At 52.1% G+C, this 23800-nt stretch overlaps 2 protein-coding genes across 3 annotated transcripts in view; both read right to left on the bottom strand.

Moving 5' to 3' along the window:
- The window catches only part of LLGL2 (LLGL scribble cell polarity complex component 2), a 32506-nt gene extending 17298 nt beyond the window's left edge, over nucleotides 1–15208 (bottom strand). Inside the window, exons 1-2 of the mRNA XM_080924575.1 lie at nucleotides 15089–15208; nucleotides 3777–3881 (exon numbers count right to left, since the gene is read on the bottom strand). Of these exons, the coding sequence (XP_080780701.1) occupies nucleotides 3777–3851 (75 nt within the window). The 5' untranslated portion in view covers nucleotides 3852–3881; nucleotides 15089–15208. The remainder of the gene's footprint in view (nucleotides 1–3776; nucleotides 3882–15088) is intronic.
- A 985-nt stretch (nucleotides 15209–16193) lies between these two features.
- TSEN54 (tRNA splicing endonuclease subunit 54) lies at nucleotides 16194–23306 on the bottom strand. Of its 2 annotated transcripts, XM_080923244.1 has the most exons (11): nucleotides 23248–23306; nucleotides 22988–23152; nucleotides 22834–22897; nucleotides 22661–22744; nucleotides 22292–22390; nucleotides 21078–21130; nucleotides 18927–19025; nucleotides 18104–18732; nucleotides 17436–17496; nucleotides 17049–17165; nucleotides 16194–16655 (listed from the first exon to the last, which is right to left on the bottom strand). In XM_080923244.1, exons 1-11 carry the CDS (start codon nucleotides 23301–23303, stop codon nucleotides 16505–16507), a joined length of 1578 nt encoding a protein of 525 aa, XP_080779370.1. In that variant the 5' UTR covers nucleotides 23304–23306; the 3' UTR covers nucleotides 16194–16504. The 2 variants fall into 2 exon arrangements, with proteins under 2 accessions (XP_080779370.1, XP_080779371.1); XM_080923245.1 differs by lacking the exon at nucleotides 18927–19025.
- Nucleotides 23307–23800: the final 494 nt, after the last annotated feature.

The following is a 23800-nucleotide window of genomic DNA, read 5'->3' as shown; positions in this document are numbered from 1 at the left end:
ATGCTTAGGCTGCCAATCACTGAAGACCTTGGTTTCCTTACCTGTGCAGTGGGGACCATCGTGAGTACTTGTGAGAAAGAACTGAACGTGCTACGCAATGCTACCCACAAGAAGGGATTAAACACGGGGCTGGAGAGATGGCTCAGCCGTTAAAAGCCCTGGCTGCTCTTGCAGAGGTCACAGAATTAGTTCCCAGCATCCACATGATGGGACACAACCATCCCTAACTCCAGTTCCAGGAGCTGCCTGCCCTCTTCTGACTTCTGGAGGTACCAGGCACTCGGGTGGTGCCCATACATACATGCAGGTAATGCATGCATACATATAGGGAAAAAAAACTAAGATAAATAAATAAAGCAATTAAACTTGTTCACTACACCAGCCTCCATTAGGGTGTTTAGCAATGTCCACTTCATGGAAGAGAAAACTGAGGAACAGGCAGAATAATCAATGTCTACACAGTCAACATGGTAAGAGATGAGTCAGAACCCAGGCCCAGGCGGTATGGCTCCTAATCCCTGCCCTAACCACTGTAACACCCAGCCCTGATGCCAGGCACCTAGCTCTTGACCTAGACTGGGTCCTCTGGCAGCCAGCCCTTTTTCTGGTTACAGTCACGACTCCTGCCCAAGCACAGAAAACCCTCATGGTCCTAGGGCAACGTTCATCCCTGTTTTGTGTGACATCTTGCTGGCACTGGTATAAAGGAGTTTGGCTGGAAGAGGCTGGAAGGAAAGGCCTAGAACTGGTTTAGAAGCCAGAATCTGTCAGCTGTTTGGGCGTTAGGCTTGTTGCACCCTAAGCCCACAACAGGCTGCCTGACAGCCTGACCTTCAGGGTGGTGCTCCCAGACGTGACCACACTGTGAGTAGCCACAGTGCAGGAACGGCCCCTAACCTATACATGAAGAATTCCTGTGTGTAGTCTGACAAGCAGACCGTGCTCCGTTTGATTCTGTGGCCTTTAGCCATGTACTCTGTGGACACGTGTGTACAGCCCTTCACATCACACTGGATCGGTTTACTTCTCACTCAACCCAGATCTAAATCTAAAATCCTCTCCACTCTAGAGATGCATTGCCTGCCAAGGCCTCACAGAGAGTGGGTGGGGCCAGCAGGAGCTAGGTCAATACTCACTGTTGGAGCAGATGCTTCTCCATTCGGTTCTAATCAAAATGTCCAGTGACCGTGCATGGTGGGGTACACTTTAATCTTAGTATCTGGGAGGGCTAGGGCTAGGGTTAGGCAGAGGCAGGCAGATCTCTGAACTGAAGGCCAGTCTGTCTGGTCTACATAGCAAGCTCCAGGCTAGCCAAGGCTATACAATGAGATCCTGTCTTCAGAAGCGTCCAGGTGCAGCACTCCCCTAAGTGGATCCTTACTGCTCCTGGCCGAGACCCCACCATCCTCCTGGATGCCCACTTCCCTTCTGTATCTGCCTCCCCCCCCCTTACACTGCACCCTCCCATTCTAGCTTTTCTTAACCAAGAACAACTGGAAGCCCTGGTGTCAATTGACAATGGCTGGAGACACTATGTGGTCACTTCCGGGCAGAGGCGTGAGACTGGCATCTAGTCAGAACCAGGGTGCTGCTGACTACAATGCCCAGGCCGGTCCTCTCAGCACAACTGGCCCCCGACATCACAAGTGAGGAGAATGAGAAACTCTGTTCAGGTCATCCTCTGACCGGAGAGAAGAAAACCTGGCTTACCTTTTCTAAACTATCACAGGACGCCTGCTGACATGATCAAAGCCACTTGGAGGGTATAGTATCCCCCTGGACCACGGGCAGGTGGTCACCATGGTTATGACTTCAGTCTCAAGTCTTCCAGAATCTGACTTTACTTTCAAAGCCCACCCAGCTTGGTGTATCCAGTTTCTCCCTCTTATTTACCCCCTAGACAGAGAAGCTGAGGCCATCAGCCCTTCCCGTCCCTAAGTGTGAAGGGCAAAGGCCTTATCAATTCAAGTCTTACAGAGCTAGGCCTTGGGCTGTATAGATCGAAGGTTGTTAAGTTAGAGTAGGTGGAGGAGGGAAGAATTCCAGCCCACTCCCACAATGCCCTGGGATCCAGGAGTCGCATTATTTGGGGACCACCCATGGGGTATATTAGAGGTAGGGGTAAGATTCCTTTACCCTAGCCCCACCCTAGCCTCACCCACAGCACACAGGAACTGAGGCCTGGGTTTATCCCTTTGCTAAGCCAGTCTGTCTGGTTTCTGCTGGAATTGGCTACCTTTTCCGAGTGAGAGATCCTAGCATCACCAAGGACAATAGTGGCACCTGGGGGTCACTCAGGACAGCTGACAGGTACTGGCTTTATGTCCCACCCAGCACCCGTGACCCATTCCCTTAGGAATGTGGGCAGCAAAGCCCAGGTGTCACTCTGCTCCTAACACCTACACCAGCTGATGACCTGTGGCTTCAAAGCCAGCCACTGAAAAAGGCACTAACTTAGAAGGCCTGCTTCTAGGGGCAGGCGTCACCACAAACTCCAAGGTGACACCCCCACAAGTGAGCTGGGACCCTACACCCAACTTCTGGACACAGATCTAGGAGGCGCCCACCAGCAAACAAAACACAGCAGCTAAGTTTCCTGAAGCACCATGCTAACCACAAAGCTGTCCTATTCTGGGACACTGTATTCAAGCCCTCTGCATAGGTGACAGATGACATTCTCCTGGTTCATAAGCAGAAAAGATGTCTTTGGATCTGGGTAAGCCAATTTCTATAGTTCTCAAATGGGAAAAGTAGTACAGAACCCAGAAAGGAGGGTTCTTCATTCACTAGCTCCTTTCGGGGTGAGAGGAAGCCCAAACCGAAGCCCCAGTAAAAGGCACAATTCCTGGCTGGGACTGAAGCTCATTGGTGGAGGGCTTGGTTACTTAGATGGCTTGGGCTCAATCCTCAGTACCAGAGTCAGATTTCCACCTATAGACATGCCCTGGAGATTCGGACCCCCAGGGGAAAGGATCATGCGTGCTGTCCCCTACCTATAGTCTACTTCGGACATAGATCAAAGCAGAGGAGAAGGCTAATTACCCCCAAGCAGCTCCAGATTGCTGGGTGTAGGGAGTTGGGAGCTAATGAGCCCTGTCACACACACTCTTTAGCCTTCAGAGGCCCAACTTCCTTGGGCAAGCCAGTAGCGCTCCTAGGGTTTCAGATGCCACTCTGTCCCCCTCCCTCAGATGCTGGTCCCCTCAGGCTGAATGCAGCCCGTGTAGCCTGCAGGGAAAGCCAGTATCAATAGGAACAGCCCTTGAGGCCGCAGGGACCACAGCGTCAGCATCTCAGGACTCAATGTGCTTTCATCTCTTCTGTCCCTTAGCCTCCTTGGCAGCCCTGTGACAAAGCAGGTAGGACTGACTGTTTTGAGCCTGTCATAGGTAGAAAGACAGGGACTTGGTGAGGTAACTCTCAGAGTCATTTGTAGCCAGGGAGAGATCTGGAACAAGGAATTCCAATTCCCAGGCCCAAATGTCATTTCTAGATAGCATGGTGACACAGACATGTCGATCCCAACACTCAAGAGACAGAGGCAGGTGGATCTCTGTGAGTTTCAGGTCAGCCAGGGCTACAGGGTGAGCTACACTGTGAGACCCTGTCTCACAAACAAACAATAACAATATAACTCTACCTAGGAACTGTCACTCTGTTTCCCAGTTAAGATTCCCAGGGGGCTTTTCAGATAGTGTCATTCCCCAGCCACAGCTCCTGGGGAGGAGCTCAGGCCAGGGTTCTCCCCCACCCCTGCCCTGCCCCCAACCCCTTACCTTGTTAAACTGGAATAGATCCCGCTTAAGCCTTTCCCGGGCGGGATCATGTCCAGTTCTCAGGAACCGCCTCATCTTGCTTAGTGTGCGGCCCTCACCACAGACCTGCAGAAACCAAAAGTGCCCTTGAGCCCAGGCCCACAATTGTCCAGGCCCAACATCACCTAGACCCAGAGCTTCCCAGGGCCAGGATCGCCCAGAACACAAGTGTCCAAGGCCCAAGATCACCCAGGCCCAGGCCCACTCAAGGCCAAGATCATCCAGAACCAGCTGCTAAGGCCCCGGTCCAGAACCACCCCTGCCAGGCAGCCACCAGCCTCTCTTAAGTCCACCTGCACTTTCCTGAACTTCCTCCACTGCAAGGGTCCAGGACAGGAAGTAAGCGAGGCCCTGGTTCCTGGAGGCCTGGGCCTGGCTCTCTCCCTGGCTGATGCTCTAATGCCACCAGTTACCATAATGGGAGCAGGAGAAACTGGGGGAAGCCATTTAGCCCAGTTTTACAGGATGAACAAAGAAGACCAGCAGGCCCTAAGGTTAATTAGCTTAATTGTTAACCTGTTTTCTAGGAAAAAAAAAAAAAACCCATAAAAATCCAGAAAGAGAAACTTCACAAGCCTCCCTCAGAGCCGATGGTCAGTGGGAGTGGGGCTGTCCTGTGGAATTCCTTGGTCAGTGCCTCAACTGGACAAGCGGGGGAAGGACCTGGGGCAGTTTTAGCAGAAATACCCAGGAAGGGGTAAAATCAGCACAGTAGGACCAGCTCTTCAGGAAGACTATCAAAGACTCATTTAGTTAAGCCCATAGTGCTGGGGACACAGGTGTGGGTCTGTGAGGCTGCTGGGGTCTCTAGGTTAATCCTAGCTCTACCTCCTAGCTCTACCTCATTGTTAATCCCATCAGCTACCTGAACTCTGATTGGGTGCCTAGAAGGAAGGGCTCCTTTTCAGATGTGCGAGGTGCCACACATGTAACCCAATTGATTGGGGAGATAGAGAATCAAAAGTTCAAAGCTGTTACGGGGTACAAAATGAGATCCTATTTCCTGCTACCCCCTAAAGAGGCCTCCTTTCTCAGGGGCCCCAGTGGAGCCCAAATCAAGAGAAGACATCTATCTGTACTTAATAAAGAAAACAGCTCGAAGGCCCTAAACCACCCACCTACCAGAGAAAGCATTCCCAGTCCAAAGGGGAAGCTATTTCTGTACTCTCCTTGGGGGAGGGGACATGAGTGGGTGACTGACTTTCGGCGCCCAGTAGCAGCAGCCTCTATTGACCATCTCTGGCACTAGGCATGTTCCTGGGAACACAGGGGCTCAGGCCCATTACAGAAGTGGCTTCCTTCTTTCCAGTCTAGATGAAAAGAGAGAGCAAACCTAGCCAGCCCTTTTTATCGAGGAGCTCACTGAGGGTAGGGTCAGATAGACAGACAGACAGGCCAACAAAGTGTGCTAAGTACTTAAACTGGAGCAGGGACACCCAGCCTCAGCTGGGGGAGGGGAGGCACTTCCTATCTAAGTTGAGGCCTGAACATTGGGGGTGGGGGTGGATATAGTTTAGTGGTAGAGCACTTGGCAGCAGCACACAAGGCCCTTGATCCTCAGCTCTGTAATCAATTAAATGGCCAGGACTTTGCTTATGAAAGGACCCTGTGGATTTAAGACTGGGACTCCCTAGTTGCTGGAGGCAAATTTCCACGGCCTCTGGGGACAAGACAGTGTTTTGTGTGTTTGTGTGTATGTGTGTGTGTGTGTGTGTGTGTGTGTGTGTGCACGAGAGCTCGAACATGTGCGTGCATGTGTGTAACTAGGGCTTGCCACATTGGGTAAAGTCACATCACAATTAAGCTGTGAAAGAAGGGTAGAGCTGTATCCCCTGCAAATGCAAAGTTCAGCAGGACATGTCACTTCCAAACCAAACACCAGGAACCAGTCCCTGGGGAACTATCACCCTCTGGGGACAATCAAAAGGGCATGGTTTGCAGTGGGGGTGGGGGGATAGAGAAGAAAGACCACTGCAGAGCCTCTCACTCTTGGGGTGGAGGGGGTGGGGGTGGGGATTGGGGGTTGGTGGGAAAGTCTGGGAATCTACCTGAGGCCCCACAACAAGCCAGAGAACAAGCACGGAGCATCAAGTACTAGGGGCTCCTGGGACTGGAAGGAAAACAGGCCCCAGACTTTGGCCATCTCTGCTTCTGAACAGACAGCTGAGCTGGCTAGCTGACATTCCAGCTGTGGGGGAGGGTGGTGCAAGCTCGTAACTCAGCAGCTACCGCTCCTGGGGTGCAGGCTCTCCCCTCCCCAGCCGAGGTCACTGGGTCAGAAGGCACAGGAAGCTGGGAATGACTCCCTGGGAAAGGAAAGAGACTAGCAGACTCCAAGGAAGGGACAGAAGGAACCAGGGCCATCTGTGCTAAGGACCCCATAGGAGCTCAAAGTGACACAGCAAGGCATTGAGTGGCAGGGGAGAGGGGGCGTGCCCCACTCAGTGCTCGCTACCTACCCAAGCGCCCCTCTGAGCACTTGCTGTTTACTAGATCTGAATGTACCTGTTGCTATGTTTTAAAATTTTTTGTTCAAGTTGTCTTGAACATCAAACCACTCACAGAGGATGAATCCTCCTCCGGAGGACTTCGTACTATGTGGGTACAGGTTCTGACCACCTCTGCCCTGTTGTTTGTGAGCTCAGGGTAAACACTACACATCAACTCAAGCGGAATCCACCTGTGAGGCCAAGCAGAACCTGACAGAAGAAGCCAGGCCTCGACTAAGCAACTTACCCAAGGTCACAGCTACATAGGAAGCGGCAGAACTCAGATCTGACCCCAAGCATGACTAACACCGGAATCGAGGGGCTTAGGAAGGCGTCGATGAGGGATGGCTATTCCAGGAGAGCAGATGCCTAATTATAAGGCTGCAGTTAAAAGGCAGGGACACGAGTACGCACTCCCAGAGGCGTGAGCTCAAAGCTAACCAAGCAGTTTGGAACCAAATGCTTGGTCACGGCTTTCAGTGTTCATAAGAACTAGCTGGCAGGGCCCAGCGACCTTGCACGGGACCTGCTGCTCATCTCGGCACCCCATAGCCCAGGGAGACAGAAGAATGACCTAGGAGCTGGGTCCAAAGTAGAGGTAGAACAGGCTTGGGCCAGTGTAACTGCCCCAAGAGAAGGCATAAAAATATAGCACCACTGCTTAGAGGAGGACAGGTTCCTGGCCTGGCTAGGCTCAGTTCAGGAAGCCCCTCCCCCACCCCAGGCCATTTACCTCAGATAAGCATGTGCTCCTGAGGAGCCTAGACGTCAGGCTGGGGCTGTGAAGTCTGATGGGAGGTATGGGGGGGGGGGTGTAGATCCTGCCTAGCCTACGGCTGGAAAATGGGGAGGTAAAAGGCTAAATGCAAACCTACAGCCCCCAAGTGTGCTGACTCCCTAGGCAGACAGGCCATGAGAAATGCCCTCTGGAAGGAGGGAGTGTAAAGTGGGAAGGAGAAAACAAAGCAAGATGCTGAGGTCAAGGGGCCTGGGGGTGGGAAAGCCTGCTGACTGTCAATGGTCAGTGAGCATCTTCGCATTATGCATACACAGTACTCTCTTACCCGGGACACTTTGCTAGGGTACACCCACACAAATGCTCCCTCACCCCAGTCTAAAGCTGTCCCCTCCCTGCTATTGTCTCTTCATGTCCCCTACTCAGGACCTCGGTGACAGGCATTATTGGCCACATAAGGTGTGGGGCAGGGCTAAGGGTCAGGCGGGTGGAAAAGGCAGGGTGTCCTGCGCCAGGACAAGGAGCACATTCCAGGAGCAGTGGGGCAAGTCCAGGCTGAGATCATGGAGAGACTCCCACAGCACCGCACAGCATGGATACCGGAAAGACAAATAGGACAGCCAGAGGCAGGGCCTCAGGGAAGAACGTTCCAAAAGGTCCCACCACACCACAGCCTCCTTTCTCCTTCTGCCCCTTACTGGATCCTCTGGTTCCCATTGCTCTGTCTGAAGTATCTTCTCAACCCTCTAGCAAAAGAATTCAAAAAAGCCTTCCTCAACTTGACCCCGTCCAGATCGTAAATACTTAAAGTGATCATATTTTAGGCTGGGGCGCAGCTCAGCCAGAAAGGCAGCTGTCTTGCAAGTCTGAGGACTGGTGCCTGACCTCCAAAGCCCCGGGGAGGTGTGCGCCTGTAATCTCAGCGCAGAGGTGGAGAGAGGAGGGTCCCTGGGGCTCACTGCACAGTCTAACGTATGGTGACTTCCAGGTCACTGAGAGATCCTGTTTCAAAACAAACCAAGGTGGCCGGTACCAGAGGAATGACACCTGACCTGCCACCCTCCCACCCGAATGTGCACATACATCTAAAAATTAATAAAATAAAGTTTCTTAGAACCACACGGGTGGGTCAGCCATCCATCTCTAGCATTAGTCAGCTCTCAGGAGAATAAGAAGCAACCTTAAAAGAGCAGTGACAAGGAGCCGGTGAAGGAGGCTCAGCCCTGCAACAGAAGGTTTGCTGTGAACAGAAGTCTACTTAGTGAGAAAGCAGTGTACAGGGTTTTGAAGCCAGGTAGCATATACTGGAAATATTGAGACATGTGGTTAGCACGTCAAAAAGGTTATGACATTAGCATTTGGTTTATCTGCAGGCTACATAGGATCAAAGGGAAGAGATAGACCCCCCCCCCCAGAAGAGTGTCTCCATGCTGGTTCAGGATCTCCCTAGGGTCAAGGAGCCCTCAGACCCCTACATCAGCCACCAAGAAGGAACTGAGTCACCACGTGGCTATTCGAGACTGGGTTTCTGCAGGGAAACAGCTCCTCCACCCCAGCTTCTAAAGTCTCAATCCTTGCTGGTCACACCCTCTGTCCAAAACCAGACCAGCCTGTGAACCATCTCCCTATTCTGATCCTACGGGGGCAGAGTCGGGACTCAGGGTAGCTCATGGGAGTTTGGCTGACCATTTTCCACACAGATCTACACTCTGTGTGTGAAACCAGCCTGAGAGCTACCTATGAGTAGTGATCTGGTCGTTTCCTCTTCTTACCACAATCAGTCCCCATAATTCCCCTGTCAGGAGAACATTCCTGGGCCCAAGATTGTTCTAATCCACCTCTTGACACTTGCCTGAGAAAAAAAGAAAAAAAAAGACTTGAAGACTCCCCCTTTCTTTCTCATTTTCTGCTCTACCCCCACAGGGCTATACACTGGCCTTTGCACGCTTCCATCCTAACAGGAAGCAGTGAACGTGTGGAAAGAGCAACTACACATGGGTACCCGTCCCATGTGGCAGATCTGACCATGCCTGGAGATCTCCAGGTTAAACAGCTGATGGTCCCCTGAGCTAATCTGTCCCCCATGCAAACAAGGTGTGGCCAAGCTGGGCCTGTCCTGGAGCCGTGGACAGGACAGTCCTCTAGAAGAGAGGCTTTAAATAGCTCAGGCACTTAACCGATCTGCTTGGATGTCCTCACACTGCTGTGTACTATGCGTTGGCCTAAGGGACAGAAGGTGCTAGAACCATGCCCAGTGACCCTCCTGCATTCTAGGAGCATAACGGTGGAACCCAAGCTTTCCTCTCCTGTCCCCACTGCTTGGGCTTCCCAAACACTGATCTGGTGACTGCCCCGCCTCCTTCCCCAACATCCTGTGTGAGGCCAGTGTTTGTGTGGCTTTAGCCTCCTGAGTGGCGGATGTGAGACCACCCCTGCACCTCCCACAGCTTGAGTGACAGGGCAGGGCCCTAAGACTCCTCAGCAGCTGCTTTTGTCTGTGCCAACTCAGATGTCTGTGGCTACTTTGCAAAGGCCCCTGGCAGGTCTGACTCACCAGCAAACCCCAAATAAAGGATACTTTTCATGTAGATGGGACCTAGGAGGTCATGGGGTGGAGTCAGGTAGCTGTTGTCAGGTCAAGAAAGGGAGAGAGCTACTAGCTATGGCTAGATGCTACTAAGCCCCTCCCCTCCTGTCCTGTTTGGTTCCTGCAATTACTGACATAGGACTGATTCAGAACTGTATCAAGTTCCAAAGACTAGGAGCCTGAGTCCTAATTCGTCTAGACTCTGATCCTACTCTGACTCTAGAAACACCTGCTCACTTTCAGCTACTTTTCCAGGATGCTGGGGATGGGAAGTCGGGGGTGGGGTGAGTCAAGCTTGGGCTTGGCCTCCAGTCCTACCTTCATCTTACCTGGTCCCACAACCCTGAGATGAACCCAGGATCCTTTGGGTGTTCTACCCAGTGCCCATGAAGGGGCCCCTGAAAGCACAGGAAGCCTAAACATAAAACCTCCCAGATGCCCACTTAACCCTCTTCTGCCATCTAAAACCAGGCTCCCCAGAAATGCAGTAAAAATGCACCAGAAACAGACAGGCAGCTTGACTGAGTTACTTGACTCCAGGCCAACCTCACCCTAGGGCCTCCTACCAGCCCTTAAACATGAACAGTGCCCAGCAGTTAGTGACAGGAAGAGGGGACCATGCCGGTATCATCCAGCTGTAGCCCCAGGGCCACACGTTGAGGTGCTCCAATTTTATTCTCAGAACTGTCTTGCCTTCTGGAGTCTTTAGCTCCTCTCTTGGCAAGTCTAACCTCATCGAGTGATACTCAGCTCTATCCCATGACAGCATATCCCAACCTCCTATTTGGTTCTTCTTACCCTACAACTGGTGTCATCTGCTAATGCATGATTATTAGCTATGGTATTTCATGCCACTCAGGATCTCCTAACCTTTTGAAAGGAGGAAAATGCCATGGCAGAGACCTTGCTTTCAAGCTATACATCCAGTACCCAGGACCAAGACACAATAAGAACCTTCTGTTTAATCAACGATTAAACAGATGGACATCCAGGGATTAGCTAGGCATGGCATTCTAGTCACTGACCTTAAAGATGCTGAGGTGTAATCTACATGGTCCTAAGAGAATGTCCCTATCCAGCTCTCAAAACTTGGGTGAGGACCACGCAGATGGCATATACAACATCCTCTGAGGTAGCTCTCGAGTCCTGCCTCAGACTGTGGCTTCAGGATATCCAACTCCTTGACAAGATCCCAGAATAATATTATTAAATATTAATACTATTTACCCAGAGAATCCCAAGCCAAGTCCCTTAAGAGAAGGCTCTAGTCTCTTGCTGAATTCCTAAAGAGTAGAGTCAGGTACCTCTTAGCTTCCCTGTCCCCACACCCAAAGGAGCCTCTCCTAGCTCAAGAATTCTTCGTGGTTCCTGGGAAGGGCAAGTGACTCTTCAAAGGGCCAGTTTTCTCTGAGGCAGGGCAGACAGAGAAAGCCATCTCAAAGAAAGCTGGGCACAGCTACTGAGTGGAGACTGGGGAGGGCAGGCAGTAGAGGAGGCTGATGGGTAACGCCCATCTCCTCTCCATCCCCTGCCTAAACTGTATCTGGGCAGAGGGAAACAAAAAGTTGCCAAGCAGACCTGGCATGCTGGGGCTCAGGAGGAGGGAGAGAGCAGTATCACAGGAGATAAGAGGGCCCCTGGGAACCAGAGCAGGGCTAGCTGCCAGAGCTGCTCTGAGGAGCCACCCTGCAGAGGCTCCAGCCTCCTGTGGTACCCAACTCAGGTGCCTCCACAGCTGCCCCTGGTTGTCTTAAAAAACTAGGAAGCTAAGTCTCCCCCACAAGGTCCCAGAGGGTCTGTCAGACCTACTCCGGTTCTTCTCCAGGATGCCAAGTGGCTACCAGCTGAAGACTCCAAACACCCCTTGTACTCCTTTTTCTCCCAGAGCATGCAGGAGAGGGGAGAGAGGGAGGGAGACCTCCAAGTGTGACTGGGCTTGTATGAGAAAGGGCAGAGCTGCACTGCAATGTCTCACTTCCCTGCCCTGCCCTACCCCTACACAGGGTGCAGAGTGGATAGAGTAAGCCTGGGTGGAGAGCAGAAACAGATCAGGTTCTATACTCAGAAGACACAGACAGACAGACAGACAGACAGAGACTCTCAACCCTTAACCCCAGCTTTCCCAAAGAATAAGGAAAATTTCAAGTGTCAGGGAAAGAGGATGTTAAAGCTAGAAGAGACAACACCCCTTCCATCCTTCCCCACCGCAGGCATGGCCTCGGATAAAATTCTGATCTTCAGCTTCGGTGACTTCAAAAGGTCACAAAGTCATGACAGCACTGATTTTTCAAGTCCCCTCCTAAGAGCCTACATGGGGCTAATTGGGCCCTTTTCATGCTTCTAGGGAAATTAACAAATTCTGCATTGTGGATGCCTGCTATGTACTAGGTCATCTGAGCTCATGACTTTATTTATGTTCTCAGCAACTCTGGGAAGCCCAGGCCCAGCGTGGTTAAGTGACAGGCCTCAGGCTATTTAGCAAGACCTGTAAGGTAAGGCTCAGTCATCTGATGCCAGGGATGAGGTACTGAGTGAAGAAACAGACAAAAGAGAGGATCTCTTTCTGCCTTGCTTCCCACCTTCTGAGTGCGTTTGTTTTTATAATTATAGGTTTCCATTCCCTCTTGTTTTTGAAAAAGGGTCTTGGGGCTGGGAGATGGCTCAACAGTTAAGACCATTTGAAACTTTTCCAGAAGACTCAAGTTCCAGTCCTAGCACCCACGGTGTCTGTGGCTCGGATGCCTTTGTCAGGTCTCTGGAGGCACCTGCACACATGTGGCACACGCTCACACACACACAGGAATTTAGAAGAAAATATGATCTAGAGGCTTGTCTTGTAGGCCTGTTTGGCCTCCCGGTTTGTAGGAATCTTCCTGCCTCAGTCTCAGGAGTGTTGGGAGCATGGGTGTGAGCCACACAACTCCACGTCTTACCAAACAGGGATCATTTGAGCCTTCCCTTTATTTATTTTTTCTGATACGGATGTTGGTTCAAGCCTCAAGGTCTGCACGGCGGAAAGAAAGCACTCCCCCAACCTGTCCCTTGGCCTACACAAATACACACACTATATATAACACGCACATTCCCACGAACATACCCATGCACACACACAAAATAAAATCTAAATGTAATAAAAGAGACTAAATTCTGTCTTGTTTTTTTTTTCGACACAGGGTTTCTCTTTGTGTACCGCTGGATGTCCTGGAACTCATTCTGTAGATCTGCCTGCCTCTGCCTCCTGAGTGTTGAGATTAAAAGCATGTGCCACCACTGCCCGGCTGAGACTAAATCATTTAATGTGATTAAAATTATACCAATCTGTAACCAAAGAGGAGCCACTGTTGCCTCAATTAAGAAGAGTAGAGATACAAAATACCCTAAGGAGGAAATGCTCTCCAGGGAAGTGGTCCAAGCTGATCAGAGAACAGAAAGAGTCCTATCAAATATTCTGTGTGCATATGACTCAAGAAAACTACTTGAGGGGGGACAAAATACTCACAGGAGGAAATATGGAGACAACGTGTGGAGCAGAGACTGAAGGAAAGGCCATCCAGAGACTTCCCCACCTGGGGATCCATCCCATATACAGTCACCAAACCCAGACACTATTGCAGATGACAAGAAATGCATATATCTGACAGGAGCCTGATATAGCTGTCTCCTGAGAGGCTCTGCCAGAGCCTGAAAAATACAGAGGTAGATGCTCACAGCCAAACATTGGGCTGAATTCAGGGACCCCAATGGAGGAATTAGGGGAAGGACTGAAGAAGCTGAAGGGGTTTGCAACCCCATAGGAAGAACAACAGTATCAACCAACTGGACTCCCCCCCCCCAAAGCTTCTAGGAATTAAACCACCAACCAAAGAGTACACACCCGTGGCTCTAGCTGCATATGTAGCAGAGGATGGCCTCATCAGGATCAATGGGAGGAGAGGCCCTTAGTCCTGTGAAGGCTGGATGCCCCAGTGTAGGGGAATGCCAGGGCGGGGACGAGGGCAGAGTGGGTGGGTGGGTGAGCACTCTCATAGAAGCAAGGGGTAGGGAGGGATGGGATAGGTGGTTTTAGGAGAGGAAACCAGGAAAGGGAATAACATTTGAAATGTAAACAAAAATATCCAAAAGTTAAAAAAAAAAATAAGAAAGAAAGAAAAGAAAACTACCTGAGCCCGGTGTCAGCGAGGAGGGTGGGGTGTCGTGGTGAGGAGGGGTGGAAGCAGCAGTTTAGCACACCTTTAAGCTCAGCACTTGGGAAGCAGAGGCAAAGTGGATCTCTGTGAGTTCAAAGCCAGCCTAGTTTACGAGTGAGTTCAGGACATTTAGTGCTACACAGAGAATCCCCGATCAACCAATAAACAAATAAGTAAGTAAATCATTTAAAGAGAAAAGAATATTACCCGATTCATTTGTTGAGACATCTTTCCTTCCATCCTCCTCCTGCCGCGCACTGACTTACACGGACCCAGGAGATATCCTTCCAGAGGCGCTCTAACTTTGCCTTCTTTTAGGCAGACCACAGTTCAGCTCTGTTCTTCCACAAATATTTCCTTGTTACCCTGACACACCTAGCTCAGAATGGACTTTACAAAGGGTCTCCAGGGGCTACATCGACATAAGGGTCCCCGTGGGAAGGGACGCGGTATCTAAGCCCCGCCCCTCCTTACCGGAAGTTCACCTGTTTCAGGCGAAAACCCTCTAAGAGCTACAGCGCGGTTACCCCAGTTATGGCCACGTCCCACAGCTAAGGCCCAGTGTGTCCACCAACTGTCCAAACCGAGCAAAAAACCATAGCACACTTTCTTTGGCCAGAATTTCCAACTCTTTGCCAAGTTTCACAGTACAACCCCCACCCATCGGTGTGCAAAAGAGACTGGGTCTCAATACCATCTCCTAAAGGTGTCCAAAGTCGCTCCGGGAATATAATGCGCACCCCCCGCCTTCTTCGAGAGAACCAAGTCCCCACTCGCGGACTTCCTGGGTCGGAGGATTAGGAGGCACAAGGGCGGGCAGGGAGAGTGCCCAGATGGCAGAGGTAAGAGCTAAGCCGCCAAGGTAACGCGCTCCAGACGCCGGGTCACAGGAAGCCGGGTCTCCGGGCTCTGCGTCGAGGCGCCTCGCACAAGGGTTCGGGAACCACCGGTGTGTCTGTTCACTGTATCCCCCGCACCCAGCCACGCCAGACACCTGTTCCCTGCTCCCGAAAGCCAACACGATTGTGCAAACCCGAGTCCCAAGTTTGGTAATCCGGGGGGCGGAACAGGAAAAGACAAGTTCTCAGCGCCACTTTCTACAGGTGTCTTTCTCCGGGTCGAGCCAAGCGTTGACGATCTGGGCGAGCAGGGCAGACCTGGGCGCTGCCCTCTCCGACCCGCCTGGGAAACCTTGAGGACTCGGATCCTCGCGAGCCGCGCCTCCCCTAGTGGTCCGCACCCCCAAAAGATCCTGTAAAGCCAGGTGGACTCACCTGCAATCGCGGGCCCGGCCCTGCCCGAGGCCTCGGCGTCCCTCAGCGGCCGTCACCCACCACTACGGTTCCCTGCTCCGGCCCACGGGCTGCCGGGCGTCAGCCTGCTTCCTGCTCACCTCCGGCGCGGCGAGCGGGGGGAGGCGGAACCGCCTGGATTTACATACAGGACAAGCCTGCTGAGCAGTCGCCCCGCCCCGGTCCCGCCTCCTAGGCTGAGCCGACGGGGCGGGAGCGCATCCTGGGAGTCGTCGAGGGCGGGGGCCGCCCTCCAGCCAATCACGGCCCCAGTAGTGTGGGGCGGGGCACCGATGAGAAGCCGCACCTAGCGCAGCGTGCGGGCCTTCACCTGTGCGCACCTGGTCACAGGACTGATCACAGCTCTAGGTGTCCCACCGCCTCTGGGAAGAGGAAATAGTTCCTGGGTGCTTTCCAGGATGGACGCGACTCAGTGTAGGCAGTGGACTTGAAAGCACAAAAGCCAAGCAAGAGCGCATGGGACAAGGCTTCACTCCCCTCCCGTGGCTGTCTAGTGAGGGGCATAGCTAGGCCGGATTCTCAAGAGAGCTTTCCATACAAATAAAATGACCGGCAGATGCAGATTTCAAACCCACGAATAAAGTGGTATGGGAAAGAAGACATAATGGCGAATCCCCTAACCACTACTCAAAAGCCCCCGACTTCTGTCTAGCAGGGGCTGCTGGAGCCTGAGATAGGGGGCAGGGGTGGGGGGTTGGGAGGGATTAGCCCCTGCAGCCAAGCTAGTTTTTGGCTCAAACTAGGGAGGAGGGGCTTAAAGAGCTGGGGACTAACCTAACCGTGGGTGTTAACCTCAGTGTTTGGGGTATAATCCAACTGATTCAGGACTCTCAGCCACCCTCCTACCATTCAGCTGTCGGTCCTCACAGCAGGACCAACAGATTGGACTCTTGTCGCATTGGTATTCTCAGAAGTCCATCAACTCTGTGTTCAAAGTCCTGGGCATGCTCTCCCATGGTCCACTAGGGCTCTCCTCCCCAGGAATGGACAAATGAGGAATGAAGGGAAGGGGTAGTCCAGTAAGTATATTCAACCACCGCAGGAAAAAAAAATTTAATGGCTTTGGCTTTATGGCATGAAGCAAGCACCCCCTTGAATAAAGGCACAGAGTCCTCTCTTCTAACCCAACACCTGGGCCTCTGAAAACAAGTCCTGAGTTCCAAGGGGGAGTCACTACCAGGCAGCACTTCCAGGCAGTGAGCTTGAAAGCACAATAGCCAGGCAAGAGGGCGTGCACTTCCCCACAAACAGAAGACACCTGGGACCACAGACCCCAATGGCCTGGACAGTTCCAGGTGAGTCCTGTACGAGAGACAGCTGACACGGTTCCTGAGAGCAGTCCAGGTACCCCAGAGAAAGCCATCTCCAGAGCTGTATTCAGTGCTCCAGATCCCTGGGCAGTGTGAAGTCTCTGAAGCTGTAGAAGGAAATGTCACCGTGATCCACCAGAGCAAAGATCAGGGGAACATCCCCACTCTGGTAGGTCAACCGCTTGAGGCTGCAGAGGTCTGGGACGGGTTCATCAAACCTGTGACAATAAAGGTTAGACTGAGACCTAGTCATAGCCCATCCATGGCCTTCCAGGGCAGGGATACAAGAATTCTGAGCTCTGCTTTCTGCAAACTCCACGGCTGTGAAGTTCAGAAGAGCCCAGAAGAGGGATAGGAGGTACGGGTTCTTGCCACTCTTAGCCAGTAAACCCCTCCCAATCAATTCCTTTCTGCTGAGTGAGTCAGGACTAAGGTAGAAGAGGAGAAAGACTACTCCAAAAAGCTAGTAACATGGAACCATGGATGGGGAATCTTGGGTTCCCATGACACCGGCCAGCCGTATGGCCTTAGATAGGGGCACTTAACCCCTGTGGGCCTCAGATTCTTCCCAGGGACTGGCAAACTGGTGGCAGGGGTCAATCATTTCATACCCACTAATGCACATTCGCACATAGGGTTTGCCAGGGCTGTTTTTCCGGAACGTAGCCACAGCGTCAGCCTGGTAAACGTCGAAGCTGATCTCCAAGCCTCCGGACTTCTCCAGCAGCCTGCAAGCCAAGTGAGAAACTTTAAGACAGGGACTCTCCTCTCCCACCCCAAACACTGAAACTTATTAATCATTCTACAAAGCAGCGTCACCAGGGATATAGCCACCATCTAGTCATTCTTCCCTGTCCCCTGTCACTGGGAGCTAAGTATGTAGGCAGGTTTCCCAGGGGTGATCCTCTGACTCACACCCAACTCCAGGGATCAATCCCCAGCTGTTGCTCCACCTGGCAGCCAGTGTCATGGAGACAGTGAGCAGGGCTGAAACTCACCTGTAACCTCCGTCAGCAAGGTGTGTTGTCTGCAGGACAGAGAGATGGTGCAGGGCCGCGGCTACGAGATGTTGAGGAAGGGAGTCAACCTTCTACCCACTCCTGTGATACTGACAGATCTGCTTACCCAGGTTAGGATCACCAGGTTAAGTAATGCTCCGCACAGTGGCAGTACTTAGGACATGTTTATCTGGTAACTCTACTCAACTCACCTACCATCTACCATGTTCCCATGATGCCTTTACAGAGTTCTGTGTCTGCTGCTACACTTAGCTCAGGCCCCATACTTAGTTCCATGTCTTTCTAACCAAGAGCAGACAGTGAGCTTTTCTATTATTTGATTAGGGCTTCTCACTGTGGTGTCACCACTTTCTGGCTAACAGGCTGTTAACCAGAACTGTTAACGAGGGGAGGCCCAGAACTGGTTGCTGGCAAAGCCATTCAGCAATCTTGGGTACAGTCTTAAGGATGCAGGCGCAACTTTCATCTCCCACTGGGCAATGACTCATCAGGAAACTGTCCCAAGTGGCTGCTGCCACCACCTACACAATAGCCAGTGTAGGTCCCTCTCCACTGCACAACCTTCTCCCACACCTCAGGCCTTAGCCAGCCCTGGTCTAACCATCCACTTTCAGTCTCTCTCTCTGCTCCCAATAGTGAGGGGATACCTGGAGAAGCAGCTTTATCAGGGTTCAGCAAGGGGGTAACGGCCTGATCCCACAGGTGTGGAGGTCGGGGATGGCTCTTCTGCATAAGCCGTTTCTGCAACAGTGCCTTGTACTCCCGCCAACTGGAGCAGCCCTGCACCTCGGGATCTGCATTAACATCCTCCCGGAACTGCTGGGCCTCTGCTTGCTGTTCCTGGTCTCGCCGGGAAAGCTTCTCCCTCCGCTGGTTCAGCTTTTGGCACCAGGACTCAGCATCTGTCCCTCGCCCAATGACATTGGCTGGGAGCAGCTCTGGGGCTGGAGCAGGCAGGAGTGTGTGGCGACTATCTGAGGCCATGTTGGGGAATGAGATCCTCTCGAAGTCCCAGCGTAGCTTAGGGGTCCCCTTGGCACCATTCTCTGTTCTGTCACTCTCCTGGCCACACCCCACATCTTCCCTGGCCAGATCAGGGCACGGTTCTGAGGACTCCAGAAACTGCAAGGGGAGCTCTGAGGCCTGTCTGGGGCTTGAGTCCGGAGGCTTCTCCTCTGGGTATTGGCTACTCTGGTCACAGGCAGGTGGGCTGGAAGCTGCCAGACTGTCAGGCAGCAGGGAGTTCTGCAGGGCCTTGACCTTCTTATTAACAGACCTTAGAGACACAGGAGGAAAAGCAGCACATTTGCCCCTTGTTATTGTCCCCAAGACATGTATGTACCACTGGAACTGAGGTAAAACCTCTGCTGTCTCCTCAAGTCTGTGTGAGAGCCCCTCAGGACCCTTCTTAACCCATGTACATCCTGTGGTCAGGACACTCCCTGGGGGTTGCAATAGCAGGTGCATTACCGACAGCTAGAACTCCTCTTCCTCTTGCCAGACCCGTCCTCCAGACACTGGGCATAGCCATCCAGGTTGAGCTGCCGCTCATAAGGTGACACGACAGAGCTGTGGGTGAGAACAGGAGGCGGGCAACAGGTCCGTTCTCTCAGTTTGCCGCTGCCACAGATAGGATTTGGGAGGGCTTGGCCAAGAGGACGAGGCAAAGGTCAGAGGCAGAGCCATACCAGAAGGAAGGGTACCTGGGAACAGCCACTAGGGCCTAGTCACGCACCTTTTCTCAGGTCCCTAACTGTCACAAATAGTGTCTCTGACCAGATGCTCCTGAAGAGCTGACAGTACATGACTCACAGGGAGAGCTTTTGCCTTGGAGCTGCAAGGCCCTGGCTTCCATCCCCAGCGTCACAGAAGACAAATTATTAAATCATTGGTAAGAAAAACGTGGAAAATACAAAAAAAGCTAAGATGAAAATAAACACCTTGAGGCAGGTGATGGAGGTTCACGCCTTTAATCTCAGGAGGCAGGGCAGGTGGGGCTCCTAAATTTGAGAGAGTTCCAGGCCAGCTAGGACTACACTGAGAAACCCTGTCTCAAAACAAGAAGAAGCCAAAACAAAAAGGAAAAAGTAAAAGAGGAGAAGGAGGAGGAGGGAGAGGAGAATGAAGAAAGGAAAACAAAACAAAACCACTTGGATTTCCACAGGTTACTTTTATTTTTTGACTTTTTTTTTTCAGGGTCTCACTGTATAGGACTCTGTCTGTCCTGGAACCAGAATGACCTTGAACTCACAGAAATCCCCCTGCCTCTGCCTCCCAAATGTCAAATGTTTCGATTAAAGATGTGTGCACTACTCCCAATAACTTTTTATTTCTTGCACTCACTTACTACGACTGTTTCTCTGTACGTTTTCTTCCCCCTGAAAAAGCTGACACTGTACTGACATGCTGTTTTCAAGTCTTTTGTCCCCCGCTCGGTCACACAGTATGGTCTCAGACCCTTACCACTCACCACCATAGCATTCTTCCCTGCCATGAGGTAGGAAAGAGGGTGTGTGACAGAGAGGAAGCACGTGCAAGTGGGCCTTGGGAGCTGTCAATCTTGTTTATTAAGACAGGGTCTCCAGTTGGCTTGCAGCTCACTGATTAGGCTGGGCTGGCTGGCTGCTGATCCCCAGGGATCTACCTGTCTCTGCCTCGCCAGCACTGGGAATACGGAGATGAACACATAGTGTCTGAGGGACTGAACACAGGACCTTTGTGCTTGCAGTGACAGGACTGAGCTCCCCTTCCCCACCACTGTGAATTTTTATAGCTCCCAGTGCTGCAGGGTTCGGGTGTGGTACAGCTAAGTGTCCATTCACATTATGTCTAAGTCAGTTAAAATTATGAAGTGAAACTTTCGGTCCTGTTGTCACAGAACCTCACCCACCGGACAGCACAGTACATCTTTTTTGTTAGCATTCTGGGGCGGAGCTTAGACAGAATGCTAGCATTTTTACTACAGCAAGTTCTGTGTGATGGCACTACTTTAAGGGAGAAACCAGTTTGTGTGGGTAGGCCTCTATGGCTGAGCCTTGAAGCTTTCCAAATACCAATCTTGCAAAGTGATGCTATTTTGTGGGTGTTCCTTACTACATAAAAGGTGGGTAGAGGCTGCAATTCAGCTCTGGTCTTCCTCAGCCATGAGGTCAGGGCCTAGCTCAGGAGGAACATCTATACACAGCCATGCCTGTTCCCCTAGGATAGATCCCACTTTTGGGAACTTGGTGTAATTGTATAGGCTACACCAGTCTCTAAGTCTGAAGGTGGCTGTGGCATTCAACAATGCTGGACTGCTGAGGTATTGAGGGGATGTCTAGCCCAGCACAAGAAATGTGAAACCACCTCAACTGTCTCTCACTCATGCCGGTGCTTCCCAAACTGACCTGCAATCTGCACACCGCCCGATGGCTATTCCGGTTCTCTGCCTCTGTGCTCTGTGAGCTGAAGGGACCTGGTCATTAGCTGAGCTGGGCTCCAGTTTAACGACCCGGGCGAAAATGGCAGTAATGTAATTCGTCCCCACACACCTCTCTACTGATCGCCTCTAGCTCCAGGGAGCTGCACTCAAGCCAAAGGTCCCAGGACCACAGTGAATGGGAATCAGGGGAAGGGACTTACCTTAACTGGAATCGACGAACCACATAGCCCAGTCTCTTCAGGTGGCTGAAGACCTTAAGAGGAGAAAAAGGGAGATCTTAGATGTCCTTTCTGTTTGTATGTTCTTTGAGAGGCTCTTGGCCATGCAGCCCTAGTTATCCTGGAACGATGCACGCCAGATCCACCTCAAAACTACTTAGGAATAGTTTTTCTCCCTCTCCCTTTAAGCACTACAATCATAACACAAGTCACCATGCCTGCAGAGATGTCCCCTCACTAAAATTAATAGTTTCTTTAAATACAAGTTGTAGTGATGATTCTGGAATTTTGGCCTTAAAAAAAAAAAAAAAAAACCATAAGAATATTATGGTATGGGGATACAGGGCTGCTTCAGACCAGCCACAGCAGCTATGGTTTGCTTGGGGCTCTAGCAGAGGCGTGGTTTTGCCAGCTGCAGACAGCTTCCACAGTTCTGTGATACTTGGAATTCTGGGAACTTTACAGCGCACAGACAAATGCTAGGGCTCCAAGAAGTGAGGGGTTGGTGGTTGTTGATCATTCAGGGAGATTGGATGCAGTTTGTCAGTAATGCTCAAAGAAGAAACGAGAGAAAAATTACAAGCAGAGATCTGTCCTTCTCCCCTATCTAGTGGAAAAAAGAACCAACAAAGTAGCAAAGACATTCTACATGAAGTCATTTTGTCTACACCCTCCCCTCCAAACCTCCCTTCTATATAACCCCAGGTTCCAAACCTTGGCACCACTTGGACTACATTCCATTATAAATACTATCCTCACCAGGTCTGTTGGTTCAAGCTCGTCATCCCAGCTACTGGAGAGGTTACAGCAGGAGGATCACAAACTAATGACCAGCCTGAGATACAGAGTGAATTCAAGGACAGCCTGTGCAATGTGGAAAGTCCCTGCCTCAGAATATAAACAGGGTAGGGGCTACAGCTCAGTGCAAGAGTGTTTCCAGCAGCACTAAAAATAAATAAAGCAAACTCGGTCTTCCAGGGAGAGTTCACTTGTCAGTTCCGTCTTCTATCCTGGACATGTGTGTCCTTTAATAATTGGACAATACAAATCCCCCAGACCTCAGTCTCCATCAGAATATAAGCCCAGGCTGTCTCTGCTATAGCCCTTGTATGTGGCTCTGTGCTTGCAGCCTCAATGGTACCTGTCAGTACTCACTGACTTGGCAAATGGGAGGCACCTTGGGAGGCAAATGATACCTGATATTGCAGGAAACTCAAGGTGTCCTCGGTCAGCAGCAGCTGATAGGCTTCTTGGATAGACAGTGGTAGGTCTTGGTAGAAGAGCTGAATCGAGCCCTGGAAGTGGACCAAGAGCTTAGCTGTGTACCCTTCCTGCAGTGCCCAAGCCAAACAGGGTCAACGTCTTGGCTCCAAGCATCTCTCCATACACCTAGGCATCACTGCATGACCATGACTAACAACGAGAGGATTAGAATCCCTGCTGCCGGTGGGATTTTCTGTTCTCAAAGTCTGCCTTTGACTCTGAATTCTTCCTGGTTCACCAAACTGTATCCTTCCCGTTCCTTAGTCGGAATCCATTTCCCACGTCTCCAGGACCCCACTCACACACTCCAGCAGATACAAGGCCTCTTCGGGGTGAAGCCGCTGCCGTCCTTCCTCTGAGTAACCCATGGTCTGCCAGAATTTCCCCTGTGCAGTGGCAGACCAAGTGTCACAAGGTAGTTAATGGGACAGAGAAAGGAGGTTCCCCCAGCCATGGAGATGCCCGTGCCGCTCACCGCAGGAGACGTCAACTCCACAAAGCCTTCTTCTGGTCTCCATTCCGCGGCCACCAAGCTGCCCCTGGCGATGAGTGGGGAAGGGGCGTCTCGGTCTGCACGGGCTCTCCCCGGCCTCCGCCCACCCGGCCCGGCCCGGCCCAGCCCCTCTCACAGGCGCTCCACGCGCTCCTCCGCCAGCAGCTGCCACAACTCCTGGCGACACAGGCGCAGCCGCTCGGCCTGGGCCTCCGAGCCGTCGGGGAGGAAGTCCTTGGGGCCATGCGACCGCTGGGGCAGCTTCTGGGACCGCGAGCGCGCCGCGCGGAGCTCCGAGGCGCTGGGGAGAGCCGGGGACACGTGGTCAGCACCGAGGCCACCCCGCTAGGTCCCGGGTCCCACGCACCCCACGCTATCTCCAGGGCCGGGCAGCACCTGAGCACACGCCCCGCGGGAACCTCCACAGACGCGGGTTCGGGTTCGGGCTCCATCTGGCCGCCCTCTGCGGCTGCGCGCGCACCGAGAAGCCCCGCCCACTCCCGGCACTCCGCGCGGTCCTAGCGCCCGCGTACTGAACCCGCGCGCTACTCCGGATCATAAACCCACCCTCGAGCCTCGCGCCTTCCTCCCTGTCCTGTGTGTGTCCTAACACCTGTCTGCACACAGGGACCTCGGGCCGCGGGAACCAGTTCGACGTGCAGGTTTCCAGATGTGCAAAAACTCACCTATTCTGTTTCCAGCGCTTCTGGGAGCTCCTCTTTAGTAAAACTTTACCTGGGATCTGGATGTAGTATGAATAAACAAATACGTGACTCTCATCTCTGCAGCTCTGAATAGCTTTGTATCCTACCACCAGCAGGAAAGAGAGATGCATAGAGACCAGTGCGCCCTAAAATACCAGCTTTGCAAACTGGAGGCCATATGGGAATGTTAGCAGTGGTCCAGAGACTTTCGGAGTTCCTTCACGGTGGGCCAAAAAGAAAAAAGA

This window comes from Micromys minutus (assembly GCF_963924665.1).
Source record: "Micromys minutus genome assembly, chromosome: 10".
Classification (NCBI taxonomy): Eukaryota; Metazoa; Chordata; class Mammalia; order Rodentia; family Muridae; genus Micromys; species Micromys minutus.
Note: the sequence above shows the minus strand (reverse complement) of the source record. Positions and strands in the feature narration are given on the sequence as shown.